Below are 19244 nucleotides of genomic sequence, written 5' to 3'. Positions count from 1 at the left end.
CCCTAGAGCCTCTGGAGTATGTATTCGGCCTTCGTGGTGAACAGGGAGTTGCAGTCCATGCAAGCCTTCTCCAGTCGGGGGAGGGGGGGCTCACAGTGTAGAGGTGGGCAAGGGTCGCAAGGCCTGCCTCTAGGTCTTTTTGTTGGGCTGACAGTCTCTGATTATCTAGGGCTGCGTCTCTCATTAGTTGTACGCGTTTGGTGGCCTTTGAAGCTGCCCATAGGACCCTGTGGGAAGAAGCAGAGCCTTTGCTGTCAGTAAAGTATGAGGAGTTGTGGGAGCAGAGTTGTTTTTTTTTGCCTTGAGGGGTGCCATAGCATGCCACGCTCAGGCCCCACAGCTTTCGGCCTGGGGAGACTAAGCCTAGGTCCAGAGCTAGCAAGACTGGGAAGTATTCAGACAATGCTGCTTCCAGGATCTGTGATTCCCGGGGGAGGGCCACCGTCCGGTGGGAAAGCAGGAAGTAGTCCAGCCTGGATTGGGTACCGTGTACTGTGGATAAGAAGGTGTATTTCCTACCTGCTGGGTGTGAGAGCTGCCAGTGATCCAACAGGCTGTGGTCAGAGATCACGTTGTTTAGGAGAGCTCTGTCTGCGTTGTTTCCAGTATCTAGAGGTCTAGTGCGGTTCCAGGCACCACCGATGAGAAGGTGAGAGGCATCAATTTCCGTAAGGAGGCAATTGAGTTGTAGGAAGAATGAATGTTTGGGCCTGAGGGAGCATAGACCGAGCCGACAGACATCGTCCGGTTCCCGAGCTTTAGTTTTGCAAAGACGTAGCAACTGTCCGGGTCAGACCAGGACTTGAGGACAGTGACAGGTAGGGACTTTCAAATGAGAATTGCAGAGCTGCATTCCCTGAGGAAGCTGGACCCGGGTGCAGTCGCCTATGGACAGCTGCTGTGAAGCGCTCGTCCCACCGAACCCTGTCACAGTTTTTCAGACTCTGAATGTGAGAGATGGGTCTCTTGCAGTAGAGTCACATCCACTCTTTTGGACTGCATGTAAGAAAGCACTTTTTTGCACTTTATGTAGTGCAGTAGACCATTGATGTTTTAGGAGATGGTTTGTAAGAAGGGCTAGGCGCACACAGGTTGGTTGACATCAGGCTGATGTGTAGGTTAGCGGATGGCAGATGGTCACAGGACTTCTAATGCAAGGGAGTGGTGGTGGTGTGAGTGAGGTGTGTGGGGGGGAGAGAGGAAGAATGGGGGAAAAGATGAGGTCAGGTGAGGGGAGGGATACAGTGTGTAATACAGGCAGAACTGCCCAGTGCTGTGGTATGGAGTATAAACCGACTCTGGGCCAGAAGTGGGCTGCGAGGAACGCCTAAATCTGTTAACCGCGGGTCTAAGGTTGCAGCACCAGTGTGCCGAGGGCGGCGCACTGAGGGTTCGGGAGATACATACTCGCCGAGTTACAAGGATGGGATTAGCAGCAGGTTGCCGGGGGTTTGTGGATCTGCGTCATGCCGGAATGTATCCTGTATTTTGACCCAATGGTAATGGGCAATAGTGTCTTGTCGGGGGGCAGGAGGGGTCCATCAGTGTGCAGTAGATGGTCTATTTTGGACAGTCACCTCTGTCGTTCATGGACAGATAGTGAAGTCAGGATAGCGGGCGACAAAGGGGACTGCAAGGCCTTGTGAGAAGTAGCAGTTAATAGGTTACCGGATATATGGTGTGAGGGAGGGAAGCCTAGGACGATGGTGCTAAGGGCATTCTCCGGGCTGCAGGTGCAGCCATGCAGATCATGCATTAAATGTGGCTTGTGGCATTGACAGCCACAGTGGGGGTAAACATCAACAATCCTCACAGAGCGGTGCATAAGCATGCATACTTGCAGCAAGGGAGAACAGTGCAACCGAGAATATTGTGGAACATTTGTAACATTTGCAATAATTTGTAAAGATACATTGTAGCCATTGGGTGACATGCAATAACATTTGACAACATAGGTAGCCTCAGAGAAAAACATGCAGGTACAAGTGAAATACTCATTCGTTAGCCGGCAGGAAGCCAGGGTTTCAAAGAATCGTGTCCAGGTGAGCACAATTTAGTACAAGGCTGGTTGGGGTGGGGTGGCATGACAGTACCAGGAGTTGTGTCTCAGTCTTCAGGCTGGGGAGGCTTCAACGGGGATCAGGATTTGTTGCAGCCCTGGTCTTGGGTGATAGCTGCCACCGCCTTGAGGGCCAGAGCTCTGTCATCCTGAGAGTGGGGCGGTCACGCCATGACTCTGCCCCTATTATGGCTCCCCTCAGAGCACCACTGACCTCCTGGCGCTGTTGTAAGGGGGAAGGAGGGCAGAGGGCAGGAGTCTAACAGGCAGTCCGGGGAGGTCGTATGGTCCATGGTATGGGTGGCAAGGTCTTCCATGAAGTGGCGTAGGGCATACGGGGCCAGAAAGTCCCTGGATCTGCTGTCCTTCATCATCCCATATGGGCAGGCTTAAACAGGCCAAATATGGGAGGATCCAAGGTGAAATGTGAAAAAGAGTGGATGCAGGGCGGAGCGCGAGAGCTCCCTTGCAGGGCCCCGTAGATATGTGCCCGGGATGTCCTCAATGCCAAGAGTCTGACAGCGACAGGATCGTTTGGGTGGAGGAAGGTCCATCCAATAGTTGGTAGGTGTTCTAGGCACAGAAGTTCTAGGTTCGCCCTACTTCTCCCAGGGGGTCGGAGGGGATGGCCAGATAACTAGAGGCTGTCGCTCCCTCCTCTCGGGAAAGGGCAGCAAGAAGATCACTCGGGTGGGGGAGGAGGGCCCAGTGTTGGCACGGCAGGGGCCTCAACACCTCAGAGGGGGCCCAGCAAGAGAGGATCCAATGAGGGATTCAGCCCTGGGAGCAGGATCAGTGATGGGGCCCTGCAGTTTGTAGTCTGGTGGCTAAGGGCAAAGCTGGGCCGCCAAGGAGGGCTGTGTTGTGGAAAAAGGCCTTCCGGGGCTGACTATGGGCGTGTAGGTGGTTGAGGTTCTCCTGGTCGCCACACAGTCAAGCCAGTTTGGGCAGAGAGAGGGAGAAAGTCTGTGTGTGGGCCGGCCCTGTATCCCAAGGGCTGGAGGGGTTAGAGTCGCAAGCGGAGTGGGGGATTTTAGGAGCTGGAGCGCACACCTGGCAGGACTGGCATGAGCCGGTAACCTCAGTAGGCCGTTGCATGGTGTGACGGTTATGGTTTCAGGCTCCCCAAACTGGATCTCAGCATGCGTCCGCAAAAAAGAGTCCAATAAGTTGGCAGCAGGCCTGGGGGGGTCATGTTTACTTCACACGTTCCCTTGCTGACCCCTCTGTTCATCGGCGGGTGTGTTCTGGAGGAAGAGCTGCTGGGATGGAAAGGTGCTGCCCCCCAGATGGCGCTCAGCACTGGGGGGGAAATGGCACGTCAGTCAGGCTGGATGCTGGTGGGCAGCATTGTTACTTTAGGCTGCTCCTTCAGACCTAGATCGCGTTGCCTGCAGCAGCTGCTACTGCAGTGGTGTCGGCTGGTGGGCGTTCGGCTGTACACTGTGCACTGAGTTACGATCGTGGCCATTCCCCGCTACATGGGGGGTGGTGATAAGTGCCAATGCCCCCACGGCTGGATTCACTCCATCGGCCTCTGCTGCACTAATTTGGCGCATAGAGCTTTTTGTTTAAGCAGCCATCTTCTTGCATGGCCAGACCACGCCCCGAAGTGTGTTCTTTGGAAAGAGACTGATTTGATATGGGAATGCATAGGAAAAGTGCAAGGGTCTTTAATTGAGAGCAATCATGTCTTAAATAGCATGTCCTGAATTATGCAGATTGTTTGTGGAGAACTTTCCAATTTCATGGAATAAGGACGTGAGGCATGAGAAATCGCGGAATCTTGAGCAGCATGGTATTTACTAAGCTTGATAAGTTGAGGGAAACAGGCTAATCATTTCACAAATAAACAGTGAGCCTTTCATATACAGGACTTGTTCAGTGATACCCTTGAAGGGCAACCACTGAAATTTAAGCAGTGTATGCAGAGTTGTTAACATTGGGAAGTTGTGCTATTGCAGATGTAGACTTTTAGCCAGGAAACCAATGAGTTTGGTAGCCGATTAAGCAGGTAGTTTGATAAACCTTGCAAACAAACTGCACCCACTTCACCTGCTCCTGTGATACAGACATGCCCTTGAAATAGCAGCAGATGCACAACATCATTCTATTAGCAGTGCTTATTTCATCATGTTATTAGCACTTGCCCCAGAGTGTAGTTTTGCTTTCATTTGCACATATTGTAAGTGACATCAAGTTTGAACATCTGAGATGTAGATGCAGTGCAAGATGAATAACTGCAAAATGTGGGGCTCATTTTACAAAGTGGGAAAAATGTTGTAAATGTGCTTCCAGATTTGTAGCCAATTTCCAGATATTATGGGATTTACAATCAGTTCCAGGAGTAGTCCTGGATTGCAGCATAACATGTTCAGTAGTATTCACCTGTGCAAAATTTCAGTAATCCAGATTTTTAATTGGTAGAAAATTATGCACAAGCAAATAATATCTAAGACGTGTTCCATATGGAAAATGTTTCTTTCCTGTTAAACATTGGGTTCTTCCCTAATTATTCCCATCCCGAAAATATACTTACTCCTGCTTTCCACAGTGTCATATGGAAACTCCTAATTTTATTATAGTTTTGGGTGTACTCACTCACCCCTACTAGGTTCCCATCATTTTTCCTGCATTTACAGCTGTAGACTTTGGAGCAACTGGTACATTTTTTAGGCCGGTAAATGAACTCTCTATTAGTAGAATTCTATGTACCATAAATTTGTTATTCAATTGGTCCGGAGGTCTACTTGTTACATGTGTAGGAATGTAGGGTCTGTCACATTTGATCCACCTCAGATTCAGCCTTTTCTTCATAATTGCAGAAGCTTCAAGGTGAATGATTAGTTCCAGTGTTGAAGCTCAGCCAAAATGTTTCTGAGACAGTGGGGGTCATTACAAGTTTGGTGGGCGGAAAAGGTCGCCCACCAAACTCCTGCAGTCAGGTTGCTGCCACTGTGGCCACCTTCTCGCGGGCCCCATTACGAGTTCCCAGCTGGGTCAGCTGACAGAAGCTTTGTTTCCGCCTGCTGGCCCAGCGAGGAACAGCCCACAACATTGACGCCAGCTCATAATTGAGCCGACAGCAATGTTGCCGTGCATAGGGTGCAACAGAACCCGTTGCGCTTTTCACTGTCTGCAGACAGTGAAAAGCATGACCGGGCTGTCTATGGGGGCCCCTGCACTGCCCATGCCAAGAGCAAGGGCACCCATGGGACCCCCTGTCTCCGCCAGCTTTTACATGGCGATGCAACCGCCATGTAAAAGCTGGCAGAGAGGGGAGTTGTAATCCCCAGGGCGGTGCTGCATGCAGCTCTGCCCTGGTGGATTAGGACCACCAGTTCTGCCAGTGGAGGGAAGCTGGCGTTGCTGGGGGTTCGACTGTGGTGCAACTGCCATGGTCATAATGTAGCAGTCAGACCGCTGCCAAAACAGTGGGACCACTGCTTTGGCGGCGGTCATACAGCCACCATGCGTAATGAGGCCCTATATCCGTCTTCAGATTGCAGTGCACTTTTTGTTCCAAGCATTCTACCATGAACTTGGGACAAGATGGGCTTTACCTATTTTGAGGAAATTAGTTGAGATTATTTTTTAATTGTTGTCTTCCATGATTCTTTCTATCTAAAGTCAAAAGATCAGATTGTTTAAATATTTGAAAATAAATACCATTGGCTGTATTTAATTGTAATTGTATTTATGATCGCTTACTACCCCTGATGGGGCATTGAAGCACTTTTTGGCAAGCAGCACACTATTCCGGAACCCAAAAATGGATTAGTGGTGGTTCAATTAATTTGGATTATTTATTAGTACTTTTTTAATTGTTGATATTGGGATAGGTAGATACTGAAGTTTTAATGATATTTTTGTTAATTTGAGCACTTTAATATTATTTTGTTTTAGGGAATACTTTAATGTTTTCTTGTTTTAATCTGTGCATGTTTACGAAATTTTATGTTCAAAATTAAAGTTTACATTCTTTGAGTCACTATATTTGTCATTTCCCCTTATAAATTGCTGTTTTTTTTTCACAACAAAGATTAACTTTAGTGTGTAAATGTTTTTGTGACCTTATTGTTGACTTCAAACATCTTGTGTGGTGCAGGGAATATGGGGCTTATGATAGTTTTAAAAAACGTGATTCTGTATCAGGACCGGAGGCGAGGAGTATGCTCCAACTTTCTTATCCTTTAATTCTTCCAGCAGCATTAAACAACAAACTACATTTTTCCCAAGAGCTCATGGGAAGGATGTATAGAACAAACAAAACCGTAGCCAATCAAATAGCTGAGCTACAGTTCATATAACCAAGCTTCTCCCGAGTCATTTTTCTTTCTTTCCTGCTTCCAGCAGAGATAAGTGCTCTTAATTTGTTGTCATTCGATTAATAAGTGCTTGTTAATGGTGCTAGCCTGTTTTTTTGTTTTACTCAAACAGCATTCACAGCAGGGGCGCTGGAGTAATCTGCTCCGTTCACTGCAGTTTTTCTCAGGTTGTCTGGGACCGTGGACCACTAGAGGGTGGGAGATGGGCACACTTGGTGCTTCACTTAATTGTAGGACGTAAGCTTCTGCAGAAAAGTACTGTTGGAACGACTGCTCTTTGGCTTGCAGCCCTCTTGCCACCAAGCCGCCTATACCACCTGGAAGCCAGATGCCCTTATCTGACAGGGTCCGTATTGGTTAAAAGGACGAGTGGCAGACACCCGACCTGGGTCTGTAGACACAGGGAACTGGAGCAGTCCCTTCATCTTATCCTTCATGTGCATGTAGCATGCTCTGCCGCTTGGCCCAGGCAGTAATTGCCCTCTTGAATTCAAAGGGTACACAGCCCAAATCTGACCGGCATTCAAATGAGTGCTCTGCATAGACAAACATTCCTGGTATGATACCACTTTAAGCATTGCCTCCAAGGCCTAGGAAAGTTGACGGTCTTTCTACCCCTCCATTTATATGGGCTTCCGTAATCGCTAAACTCCTTGCAGGTTAACTAGTGGGAGGTATCTTATACTGGCAAGCATGCACTCCGAGGAAGATGGGGAATACATTGAGGAGGAGACCATGTTGGTCCTCCACACAGATGAAGCATACTGCCAGTCAATGGATGCCTCCATCTATTAGGCAGTAGCGTCTACCATAGAACCTTTGGAACGACGCCTGTTGCAGGTGACCTCCTTCTGCACAGTCCTCCTGAACATATCTCTAGGCCCCCTTAATAGGGGCATATGAGTTTTAGGGCACATTTAAGAAATATGCAAGACCACACAGTATAGAGTTGTAACACAGTGACAAAGATATTTGTTGATGATTTATTCTTGGCCAGATTGGCCTATTCTTTTAGCCTTCATTTTCTGCCAACTCGTGTTTCGTCATCTGGGATTGTCCCGGATGACTTCATCAAGGCTAAAAGTAAGAAAGAATATCTGCTGTTGTACTACAATATAAAATATACGTATGTACATTTCCCACCAATCATTTGTGATTGTGTGTAATTTCATGACATCGTAAGAAGTACGGTTGGAAACCCATGCACTTTTTCAAAGTAGAGATCATTAGCACATGAATCCACATAAGTAGCGTAGAAGAAACAAATGCACCAATTTGTTATAATAATAAACCCTACCATTTAGTAAGCACAAACAATATACTATGTTTCATGCTTAATTTGGGACCCAACGATAACGTGATAAAATAGCAAAACCACACCACACATATCCAATCTCACACAAGCGTGACAAGACAAACAAGTAAATCTTATGTGAAAAAAAGGAGCAAAAACGCATGCCCGTGCTCTCCTCAAAAACATACAACTAAAACAATACCTGTCTGATATCCAATTCAGACAATCAACTTCCTATATGACAAAGTGGAATCAGTCTGTAAAACCAGTTGTCCACCATATACCTGACATGTGAACTCAGTGAGTTCCCTACCTTAGTTACTGGTCACATTTCTACCCGGAATAGCCTTCTTTCTAATTGCATCACTCAAATCAAGATATCAAAGTGAAAACATTCAATATACGTCCAGAATACTCAACTTCATGGACTTTCCTCCCTGTAATGAAATAAATATTGGACAAACAATAAGCCTAATGATACTTCATCAGATAACTCCATATCTCTATTTGACCATGTAATACAGTCAGAACGATAAACTCATATCATATGACATAGCGTGAAAATCTCTGATCCTCTCCCTAGCGAGTGCTCTTCGATCTGGCATAATAAATGAGCGCCATTATCTCCCATCAAAAGGTGTCTGGGAGAAGAAGGACTACACGTAACGTGTGAAGGTCGAGCACGTCTCTGAGCCCAACTTGCTTGTATGGCTGCCATCTTTGAAAAAACAACACCTATATTAAAAGAATGGTGGTAGGCTCACTTGTAATGTACTTAAAACCTCCAAAATAACACAAGGTGCGCAATCTAACAGACCATTCCTTATTTGTAGGGGGATTTCTCCTAGGACCTGCTATGTATAGTATTTTCGTATAAGAGCAGTGGTAGCCTTATTTAGAACTACTTGGAGCAAGATATTTAACAGGAAATGCATATTCTGAAAAATAATATAGACTACAAATTTCCTGACATATGTATCCTTGTATTTCAGTTACCCTAAACAAAAGAGTAATATGGTATTGATATTTAGCAAAAAAAACCATTGCAGAATATCTGACAAGGAGTACATGCCACACTTGTGGAAAACTAAACCAAGTGGGAAGGAATTCATTTAAAATAAGCAGACAGGGAAATTTTTAGGGTACGTGCATTTGTTCCATTCAACTTTCACAAAAGAGAATTAGGTATAATAAATCACGTTAGATAAGCAATATCGGTCATGTTTTGGTCAAATAGTAATCTCCCAAAAAGTACTCCAATTCCTGGTCAATATTTAGACCTGCCTCAACTGCCCTTAAGCGCAATATCAACATCCCTTAATGTTTTCGGAGCCTTAGAGGATTCGCTCCGCAGGGATGCTATAACCCCATTTTTGCTCCATCTCCGGGGTATTTTAAGCAGTATCTTCCTGGTAGAGAAGCGGGATGGCAGACAATGCCTAGTCATCAATCTGCGGGACTTCAGTGACTGGCTAATACACAACCATTTCAAAATGGAGAGGATTCACCTCCTCAAGGACTTTATGCACCCGAACGATAAGATGGTGCACTTAAACCGCAGGGACGTGTATTTGACGGTCCCTGTCTTTCCCCCTCATCAACACTTCTTACAATTCAAGTGGCGAGGATCCATCTTCGAGTTCAAAACTCTTGGTGTTTCAACAAGGTCTTGAAACCGGTGGTCAAACACCTGAAGGCTCAAGGGCTTTGCCTGATTATTTACCTGGACAACGTCTTTCTAATGCACCAGTGCCCATCCAATTTAAGAGATTAATTCCAACTCACAATCGATCTCTTGGAGAGTTTGGGCTTCCTCATCAACATCAAGAGATCAGTCTTGGTTCCTTCCAGACAGATCACCTTCCTAGGTTTTGTCATAATCTCAGTGGACAGAACCCTCAGTTTGCCTTCCTGGAAAATAACAAAAATCTGCAGAGAGTTGAAAAAGACGCTCTCATGACCCTCGACCTCCTTACATCAGATCTCATTATCAAATCAGATGCCAGCAAATCTAGATAGAGTGCCCAGTGTTGAGAGTCGTTCACAGGAGGAAAATGGTTGGCAGAAGAACAGTCTCTTCACATCAGTTTCTTGGAGCTTATGTCGGGCTCCTTTGCAGTCAAATGCTGGACCAAGTAGAAAGGAAACTGCTGCGTGCTTTTGAAGATGGACAACGTCTCAACTGTCCACTACATAAATCATCTTGGGTGTTCCAAATCGAAGGTCCTAGTGAACCTTGCCATAGAATTTTGGACGTATTGCCTCAGCAACTAGGTATTGGTTACAGCAAAACATCTCCAGTGAGTGTCCAACCAAATTGCAGCTGGTGCTCATGGGAATGGCCAGAAATTAGTTTTTGGCAACTGGATCCCTGGTTCTTCGCTCTGCTGCAAAAACACTGGGACCCTTTCTCAGTAGACTTCTTTGCTTCCTGTCTGGATCATTAAGTTCCAAGATATTTCAGTTTGGAGCCAAACCCCCTCGCGCTTGTGACGGAGACATTCCTACAAGACTGGTGGAAGGAGAAGGGATACGCTTCTCCTCCCTTCGCCATGGTAATAAGACTGTCTGCCCAGTTGAGGAGACAGCAAGCTGAGGTAGTGCTGATCACCCCGATATGGAGATCGCAAACATGGTTTCCAGTTCTTCTGGAACTTTCTTTGGATTTTCCAGTCCGTCTTCCCCTTACGCCAGATATTCTTCGGAATCCCCTCAGCCAATGCCATCTGCTAGTTCTCCAGGGCTGTCTACTCCTCATGGCTTGGAGGATTATCAGGAAAGATGGCGAGTCCCGGGCCCTTCACAGGAAACTGGAAGTATGTTGGCTAAGGCCTGGGCAGAAGGGACTTCCAAATGTTATATGTCAGCGTGAGCCAGACGGGTGCGTTGGTGTGTTCAATGCCAAGAAGTTCCCATGGGGTGTAACATTTTTCCAATCCTGAATTTCCTGGCATCTTTAGCGTCTCAGGGCCTAGCATGCAGGATAATAAATACTTAGCGCTCGGCTAACTCTGCAGGGCATTGGCTGATGCAAGGGGATCCTGTGAGGGAATATTCCTTTGTCTGTAAACTGCTGAGAGGAATCCAGTTGTCCCTGCCTCCAGAATCTGGGTATTCCACTCTGTGAGATATCAATGTGGTCCTGAATCTTTTCCAGTCCTGCCAGATGAATGAATATCTTTTGCACAAAGAATTGTCTGCAAAGCTTGCGATGCTCCTCTGCTTGGTTTCGTGCCGTAAGGTGTCAGAGCTCTGGACATCTCAAGTAGAGTATTCATCCTCATGGGGTCACGTTTCTTATTTCCAGAAGAACTAAAGCAGACACATGAACAATATCTTACCCGGCCTTTGATTCCCATCCCAAGATTTATGTGGTGAGGTGCCTTAAAGCATATGAAAACCTGACAGAGGAGTTCTGTCAACCAGGCAAGATACAATTTCTGATATCATTAATAAAACCTTTCATGGTTGTCTCTTCCCCCACCATCGTTCGCTGGGTCATGCTTGAGGCGGGCATCAATGTGCCACATTTAAGCACCCATTCCGTGAGAGGGGCAGTGGCCTCAAAAGCTAGAGGGCAAGATTAGCGGATATCGTTAACGCCACAGACTGGTCTTCAGACTCCATGTTTAAATGGTTTTGTTTTAAACCAGTGGTGGACATGGTGTGTCTGGTGGTGGACAAGTTTTAAACAAGCATAATCCTCGCCACCGGTCCTGATATAGAATGTAAAATTTCCTAGCTTTTGTAAAAGAAAGTTTCAGTTCTATTAGGACACGGAGTTGAGGATTATTCCTACCCTTCTGTTTTCACAGTTTTTCCCCTCTCCCTGCATCAGGTGTTCTTTATAGCGAAAGATTGGGGAACATTTTGTTCCACTTAAGTAAACTTTGTTGATTGCATATAGATATGCATTCTTGTGGTAAATAATGTGTTTGCATTGGCCTACAAGTGCAAGTTTAGAGTTATGAAGTATGGTAATGCTACTTGTTGTTTAAGGCCTTTTATTTTCTTCTGTTATCACAGATTCTTCATGTCCGTTTTTTGTGTTTACCAGGTATGGATTCCAGTAAAGGCGAATGATTCTGCAGGTCGCACACAAGAAAGAGGGAGTGCCTCAGTGGACGTTTGGTTATATGGACTGTAGCTCAGATATTTGATTTTCTACTGTATTGTTTGTTCTATACTTCCTTCCCAGGGGCTCTTGGGATAGGTAGTTTGTTGTTGAATGCTGCTGGAAGTATTGAAGGCTAAGAAAATTTGAGCATAATCCTCGCCTCCGTGTCCTTGATAGAATTTAAACTTTCCTTTACAAAATCTAGGAATTTTTACATTTTTAACTCCCAAGCGTGTGTGCATTTAGATAGTGTATCAAGAAAATATGGATTATGTCCCAAACCTTTTAACAGTCGCAACCCCTCTGACTCGCTACATCACAGGTTTTGCAACCATTATAAAGAATTTTTGCATTTAGTAAAACTATTTACTGATGTGTAAAAAAAAATCTGAACCAGCAAATGGGTTTAGAAATGGATTATGAATATCTATTTAGAAGCAGCATGTTGTGGGTACACTTCTGATTTCGTAATCTGATGGGTTTATGATCATAATCCTGGTCCCAAACCAGTGATTCCAAGTTGGATTGGTAATTGATTCACAAAGGGTAAGGAGTCTCCTTTGAACCACTTCCCTCTTATGAATTTTGGAAACAGTTTAAAAGAGAGTAGGTAGTGGTCCAGGAGGCTTTTACTTTTTTAAAGCTGTCCTGTTACCTTAGAGGAAAAAGATATGTATTTTTTTTTTTCAAAAAGTTTTCTTAATTTAAACACAATGATGCACATGGTGGTTTCTCGGCCTTGAAGGCCGCCATTCCTGGGGTCGCTAATGGCAACTTGCCTAATGAATATTAATTGGAAAGGCTTTAATTAGGCTTGTATTTGATCCCCTGCGACTCTGTATTTTGTGAACCAACCTATTTATGCCTAGGTAGGTTCGCAAAATAAGATTGCTTGCTACCACAGAAAGTCCGAGCACAAGTTGCAACTCGTTTTTAATAATATGTTCTTTGTACATTAGGCTCACAGTGCTTGCCTATGTGTATACAAATTAAAATATATGTATATATATAGAGATATATATGAATATACATCTATATATATCTATATCTATATATATATATAGATATATATATCTAAATATATATATATCCATCGAAACAAAAGGTCACAATTTTGACACGATGCACTCAGACTGCCTGTGCCAGTGGTAGGAGGTAGACCATTCCTCCTCGTTACGTAAATGGTGAACCATGAACAAGACTCTTTTGGAGTTGAAACGCATTTGTTGTTTGTTGCTGGCTTGGAATAAAATATTGGCTATTCGGTGAAACGGAGTGCAGTGGTTTCCCCTTTTTTGGATCTATATATATATATATATATATAGCCTAGTCAGTTTTCTGAATAGTACCTCTGGAGCCAACAAGAACCTTTAAGTTAAAAAGCACCATTATTGCTATGAGGGCAGAAAATAAAAATTTAATTCAATAAAAAGCCATATGTCTCCAGAAAGACCAAGTGAATGTCATCTACACACTGCAGACTGGACTATTTCACACTAGACAAATATATAAAATTCTTTAAAATTTGTCTCTCGTCCGAATACCATGGACTCACTCTCGCAACTTTCACATATGTGCTTCTGGTTTGTCTTTAAATGAATATTATCATAGCGGCAAGAAGTTGTGTCCTGATAGTATACACTCCTAATAGTATCAGTGTGCAATGATATAATAATTAAATTAGGAATGTGAAGTCAGGGATCTCAAAAAGATTTTTGGTCTCAGAAAATCGATTTATTTCAGAAAATGTGTAACAACGTATGCCTGCAGTGATTACATAGGATTCACGAACAGGCAAAACGTACACAATGTATTAATTTATTCCAGACATATATAACATACATAAATCAATACTGAAGGTGGCAAAGTGCGCATATCAAAAAGCAGTCACAAGGTCAATGGCAATTAAAGACACTGCAAAATGGTTAATTTCCATAAAGTGGTACATTTTAGGGGGATTCACAAACTTTTAAGAGCATACTTTGCAAACATCCAAGAAACTTAATTTGGTCTTAACTGGAGCTGGTAAGGTTGTGTACAAAGTGGATGCTGGAGATAAGAAAGGGTGCCATGCATTAGAAAATGTTTAATTTAAGGGCAATATAGAAACGTTTATAACATTTGGAAATTCCATATAATTCCTTACCTCAGACACATGTAAACTAAGTAAAACAGGCCCAGAGTGGATGAATGTTATTTCTACGTAACTGTGCATCTCATCCTTGCATTTACTACGTGCACAAGTCACTTACATATTTGAATTTGCAGGAAAGGTTAACCTGTGCAAGTCTATAAACGTAATTTGTGCAGTGCCCACATGTTTTATCAAGTCTTTCTGAATGTGCCCTGGACGCTTTGGTCTAACCAGAAATTATTCTGTCCTTAGTTGGTGGGGTTAGTAACCAACTCTTAAATGTAATTGAAATAGTGGAAGAATGTGTTTTTTGCTGCAGTAAATGACTGTATATATGTACATGTTTTTACTGGTAGTTTTGGCACTTAACCAGCATATCTTTTTCCACAGGTTCTAGTTTCACCCCAGCGTCTGGTATCTACGCAAACAACTCCAATTCAACAAACTTCAGTGGTTCGCAACAGGTACATAAAGGCGAATGTAGCATCGGTAAAAAAAGATCTTTTTGTTATAAGGTTATCTGCGGTCATTTATTCATTAGAAAGTATCAGCAGGAAACTTTTCTGAAAGGACTCTGCCAGATGCTTAGTATGCAAGAATGTAGACAGTGTCTTTGCACAATTGGGCACGGTAACATCCTGTAATTATTGTTTCCGCCAATGCTGGAATACTGAAGGATCCATCAGCAGTTGCTGAACTGGATCCAGCCCCAGTGAAATGTGCCCCTGTAGAGTTTGCTGACACTGGGACACATTCTGCAGCACCTGCACGTTGCTTTTTGATTCTGGAGCAGCGGCCTGCAGGCCTGCAGCTAATGAAGAACGTCTCTTGTAGAACTTCTAGCAGGGATAACAACATGCCTTACTTACCAGCCCGTCAGCTCTTCTTTTAATCCTGTCCTGCTCGTCCTAGCTGGCAGCTAGCCAGAGGCTACCACTTTGGTGGCAATGCCCTAGACCCTAGAGACCCTAGAGACAAAAATATTCGGCTTGGTTCACTTCACAAGTGCTTAAGAGGTGAACTATGATTTGGAGGCAGGTTTTTTACTTTTCCAAGCCATATGCATAAGACGTATGTTTGCACTGTAAGAACATCAAATGTATCTGTCTATATGTGTAATTACACTGTTAACCACTGATGAAGAATTTACTAATACATGTTTATTACTACTAAGAGGAACCATTTTTAGAAACCTTGTAATATTGCAAGGTTGAGGAAAAAACAGTAAGATTCTATACTTAAGCCGTGCAGTTTGCATGTTGCTCCTTGTTGCCAGTTCATAATTCACTAAGCTATAACAGAGAATTGTAACTTGTTACCTATAGACAACACACAGATCTATGTAACTAAAGTACTAATCCACAGTGATATCTACATAAAATACAAATCTATCACCTGTATTTAAGATATGTTGTGCTATGCAGCAGGCACATTAACCCACTATGGTATTTTATGATGACTCAGACCTGTGACTAGTCTGAACACAGATCTCTCCAGCCAGAGCCTACCCACTACACCTATGTTACTGCTAGTATACCCTGGAACCTGCTAGGTTCACAAAGATTTCTACAGCAGGTGCCTTAACCCATTAAGGTATTTTAGAATGTAGTCTATTTATGACCAATTACGTAATCCCAAAAGGTTTTACTGTCTCATTTGTCCTTTTTTTCTAATTTCTTTGAAGGGGGAGTTTACAAAAACATGTAGCTATTAATTGTTAGATTCTGCTCCTCTGGAGTCCTCCTTTTCTGCTGCCAGTCCTTTATCCCCAATTTATGGGAGTTCATAGTAAAGTTTCCATTTCCAGCACTGCTTATCCCTTATTAAAGCTGGGGTCCTGTATGAAATCAAAACAATCAAAACAGTCTTATAAATGCAATCAGTATACTTATATAATTGTGTTTGTGCATTTCTTTCTAAATGAATGAAGTAGTGCCATCAAAAGCTCTTTGGTACTTGAAGCGCTATTTAAGTGCAATTGCAGAAGTGATGGAAAAACTGGAAAAAGGGAAACAAAGCTGCCTTAAAGATGAAATGATGCAAGGTATTTGTGGAATGGGCAAAATGTAATTAAGATGGTTATTTTCCAAGTTTTTACCACATAATTTTCAGTCTTCTCTTTTACATTTTTGTTGGAAAAACAACTTCCCACAGTATAGCGCATCGTTCTCAAAACCCCAGATATAAGATGTTCAAGCCAGACTTATCTTCCTCTCTCCAGTTTTTGTTATCTTATGCAAAATGGCACCTTTAAGAAAAGCTTTTCAGGCTTGGCCAACGTCCTCTTCACTAGAGTTTGCCTGAGCCATGATATGGAAGTGTCAAATAGGTAGTATGGAAATCTGACAAACAGGTATCAGGGGGCTGCTGCTGAGCTTTTGATTTTTAACGGAGGGTGTGAGCCTACCTGACTGAGCCTGCACGTCAGATAGTGAACTAGTGCATTCGCTTGACAATTTACACATTTCATTGCACATCTATTTGCCACTTAAGTGTGTCAACAAATATTCAAACTCCCTATTCACAGAACTTGAATTTATGGGATACTATACATAATGTGCACTTCGACAGGTTGAAATCTGTCACAAAATTGTGGAGTTCTCACAGTTGCACATTTAGTTTTTGGGGAGAGGGAGATGGGTTTGTGGGTAGCCCCACTGTAGAAGTATTCTATTGTAACATTTATATATTACACTGAACTATCCCATGTAGGGTGGTGAAGTGTTTGCCTACATGGGAGGCATGCTGGACTGCGTAGGTGTGTAGCTTGAAGGGTGTTATCTATGTTTTGATCCTGTTTGGGAAGTGTTTCCATGTCATGGGTGATGAACCTAAGCTGTGACTATTGTGTTATGGACACAGCGCTTAGCAGTGTTATGAATGAAGAAGTATGAAAGAGAGGTGAGCAGTATCAGTAAGCTGACTGTTTTGAACAACTTTGCAGGTCCCTTTATTGTATTTCATGTGACCATAGTCTGGTTAGCTGGTTACTGCAGTGTATTGTTAAACTTTAAACTAGAAATCTCAGAATTATGTCCCGATGAGGAATAGGCTGGGAGAGAGATGGTGGGGGGGATCAGCTTGGATTGACATTGTTACTATCATACTTTGACTGTCATTGTGAGATGTCAAGAAATGGTCGTAGTATGTAGTGTTTTGGGCCTACAGTGGCTAGAATTATCCATTGGCCAGCCTTGTGTGACAGATATGTTCAGTTATTGCATGTGTGTTCCATTGGTGATGAGTAGTATATTGCTGTGGATCGTACTGTACTGGGTAATGGACATGCCCCATAGGGGTTCTGTCTTAAGTGAGTGTCCAGCACAGCAAGGAAATCATTATACAGCCTGTTTGAACTACAGTCAGCTGCCCAACTGCTGGGTGGTGTGGTATTAGCTTTGGTGTGGATCAGAAGCATTGTATTTGACATTACTGTATGATACCCAGGCTAGACCTAAGATAGCCCTTCAAAACTTACCTAGACATAGAAAAGTTTGTGTGGCTTGAACAGTAAACTGTTGACTGTACATTGTAGTTGAAGAAACAATTTTTATTCCAGGCTCTATCCCATGGTTGTAGAACGATGTAGACATCTTGGAAATAGGCTTGTTTTACCTCTCTTCTAAAATTTATCTGTTCCCCGAATGCTTCAAATCATTCGTAGGTTCCCAGTTACCACTATTCTCTACTATACACAGGGCTTCCTGAAAAGTTGCGCAATTATTGTACTGGTTGCAGGGACATCAGCTTGCAAAATGTTCATACACTGTCATCAGGAGCTACTGGATTCCCATTTCGCTGTTCTCTCTTTTTAGACGCTCTTACATTGATCATAACCTGCAATTTTGAGAAACTTGTGCATTATTACCTTTCTGATCATGTATATTTGTGGTATGTGGATTACTCTTAAATGTTTTTTTGCATTACCCTGAAATTGTTATTTTGTTACGGAATTCTTAAGAACATGTCTTTGACAATTGTGTATGGTTTGGGGAGATTATGACTATTTGGTTAAGAATTGGGTGATTTGGTATTAATTCTCACTGTTGTTCAATTTAAAATTTAAAACATATCTCAGTATTTATTGAGTGGTCCCCATCTTGAAAAAACGTCTTTGTAATTATCCCATGTGGAGTAGTATTTCTTTTATGTTTATTAACAAGGGTTATTTAAGCGTAGCTGGGGAAGAGTGCAGGTTTTTTCAATCTGGCCATGATGAAGACACTTTGGTGTTGAAAAGCGTTGCCACTGTATGTTTTTTTAAATGCTTTAAAATTTTGTTTAAATAAAGCTTTATGCTTGAGGAGTGGACATATTGGGTGCGACTTTTTTTATTTTTTGCCCTTTAATGTAGTGGCAAAAATAACTCTTTTTCGCATTTATAACAGGTTCCACTACCGTTTTGTTGCACCAGCCTTGCTTGGTGGATGTAGCCGGTATCAGTGGATTGTGTTTCTGTTGATATATATATACACATAGATATATACCTACCCCTTCTTCCTCATGCTGAAAGTTACCTAAACATAGCAATCCTGATGAAAAATAGGTTTCAACTGTATAGTGAAGGGAGGATATTACACTCAGTTCAGGAGAGTTTTGCCACAGGTTAAGCCTGTGGATTGAAAATGAGAAGTGGTATATTGAATCTCGGGAACGATCAGGAAGAGTTGGTTTGCAGAGAGTAGTCTTTTTTGCTTGTGTGAAGTAGGCCAAAGTGTCATTGAGATGAAGGGATATACCCTATGGAGGGTTTGTAGTGTTGCAGGAGGCATTCACATTTCACCTTTAGCTTGACAGTTCATCAACAGAAATGGTGTCAGTGATGGGAGGCTTGGTTTCGAGATTAAAGTGGACAGGGAGGTATTTGGATTTAGAAAGAAAAATGGACTAGATGATTTGAGATGTGCGAGGAGAAATCCTAAAGGGCAGCAGTTCCAAAGCTAAGCAAGGTTAGAGCTGGCTGCAACGTCATATTCTTGAAAGTGCCAATGACTGCAGAAAGTATGAGACAATAAGGACTGGCTGTGGATGTGTGATGGACAGAACTAATAAAATTAGAGAAGTGGAGTGGAGCGACCTTTGTGAAGTGGAGTGTGTTAAAGTCCAATTGGAGAGGGTTAAGAAAGTTGGAGGAAATATAGGATGTGAGCAGATGGAAATGTGCCAGTACTTGTTGATCTTTAAGAATAATTGAGTTGAGGTAGACTTTAGTTTGATGGAGAGAAACCATGGGCTCCAACTTTCTTTATACAGTCATTATATTAGAGCATTTTGGTTAGCTCTGAAGTGGTTGGGAAGGGGTAAATAACCCA

General features: G+C 43.2%; 1 protein-coding gene across 16 annotated transcripts in view; it reads left to right on the top strand.

Annotated features, from left to right (window-relative positions):
- Positions 1 to 19244, top strand: part of EYA4 (EYA transcriptional coactivator and phosphatase 4) — a 614551-nt gene that overhangs the window by 515637 nt on the left and 79670 nt on the right. For all 16 annotated transcript variants that reach the window (XM_069235264.1, XM_069235265.1, XM_069235270.1 and 13 more), the window contains one exon: positions 14323 to 14396. In XM_069235264.1, coding sequence (XP_069091365.1) covers positions 14323 to 14396 — 74 coding nt within the window. The remainder of the gene's footprint in view (positions 1 to 14322; positions 14397 to 19244) is intronic.

Source organism: Pleurodeles waltl, chromosome 5 (genome assembly GCF_031143425.1).
Source record: "Pleurodeles waltl isolate 20211129_DDA chromosome 5, aPleWal1.hap1.20221129, whole genome shotgun sequence".
Classification (NCBI taxonomy): domain Eukaryota; kingdom Metazoa; phylum Chordata; class Amphibia; order Caudata; family Salamandridae; genus Pleurodeles; species Pleurodeles waltl.
This window is presented reverse-complemented; position numbering and strand designations above follow the sequence as displayed.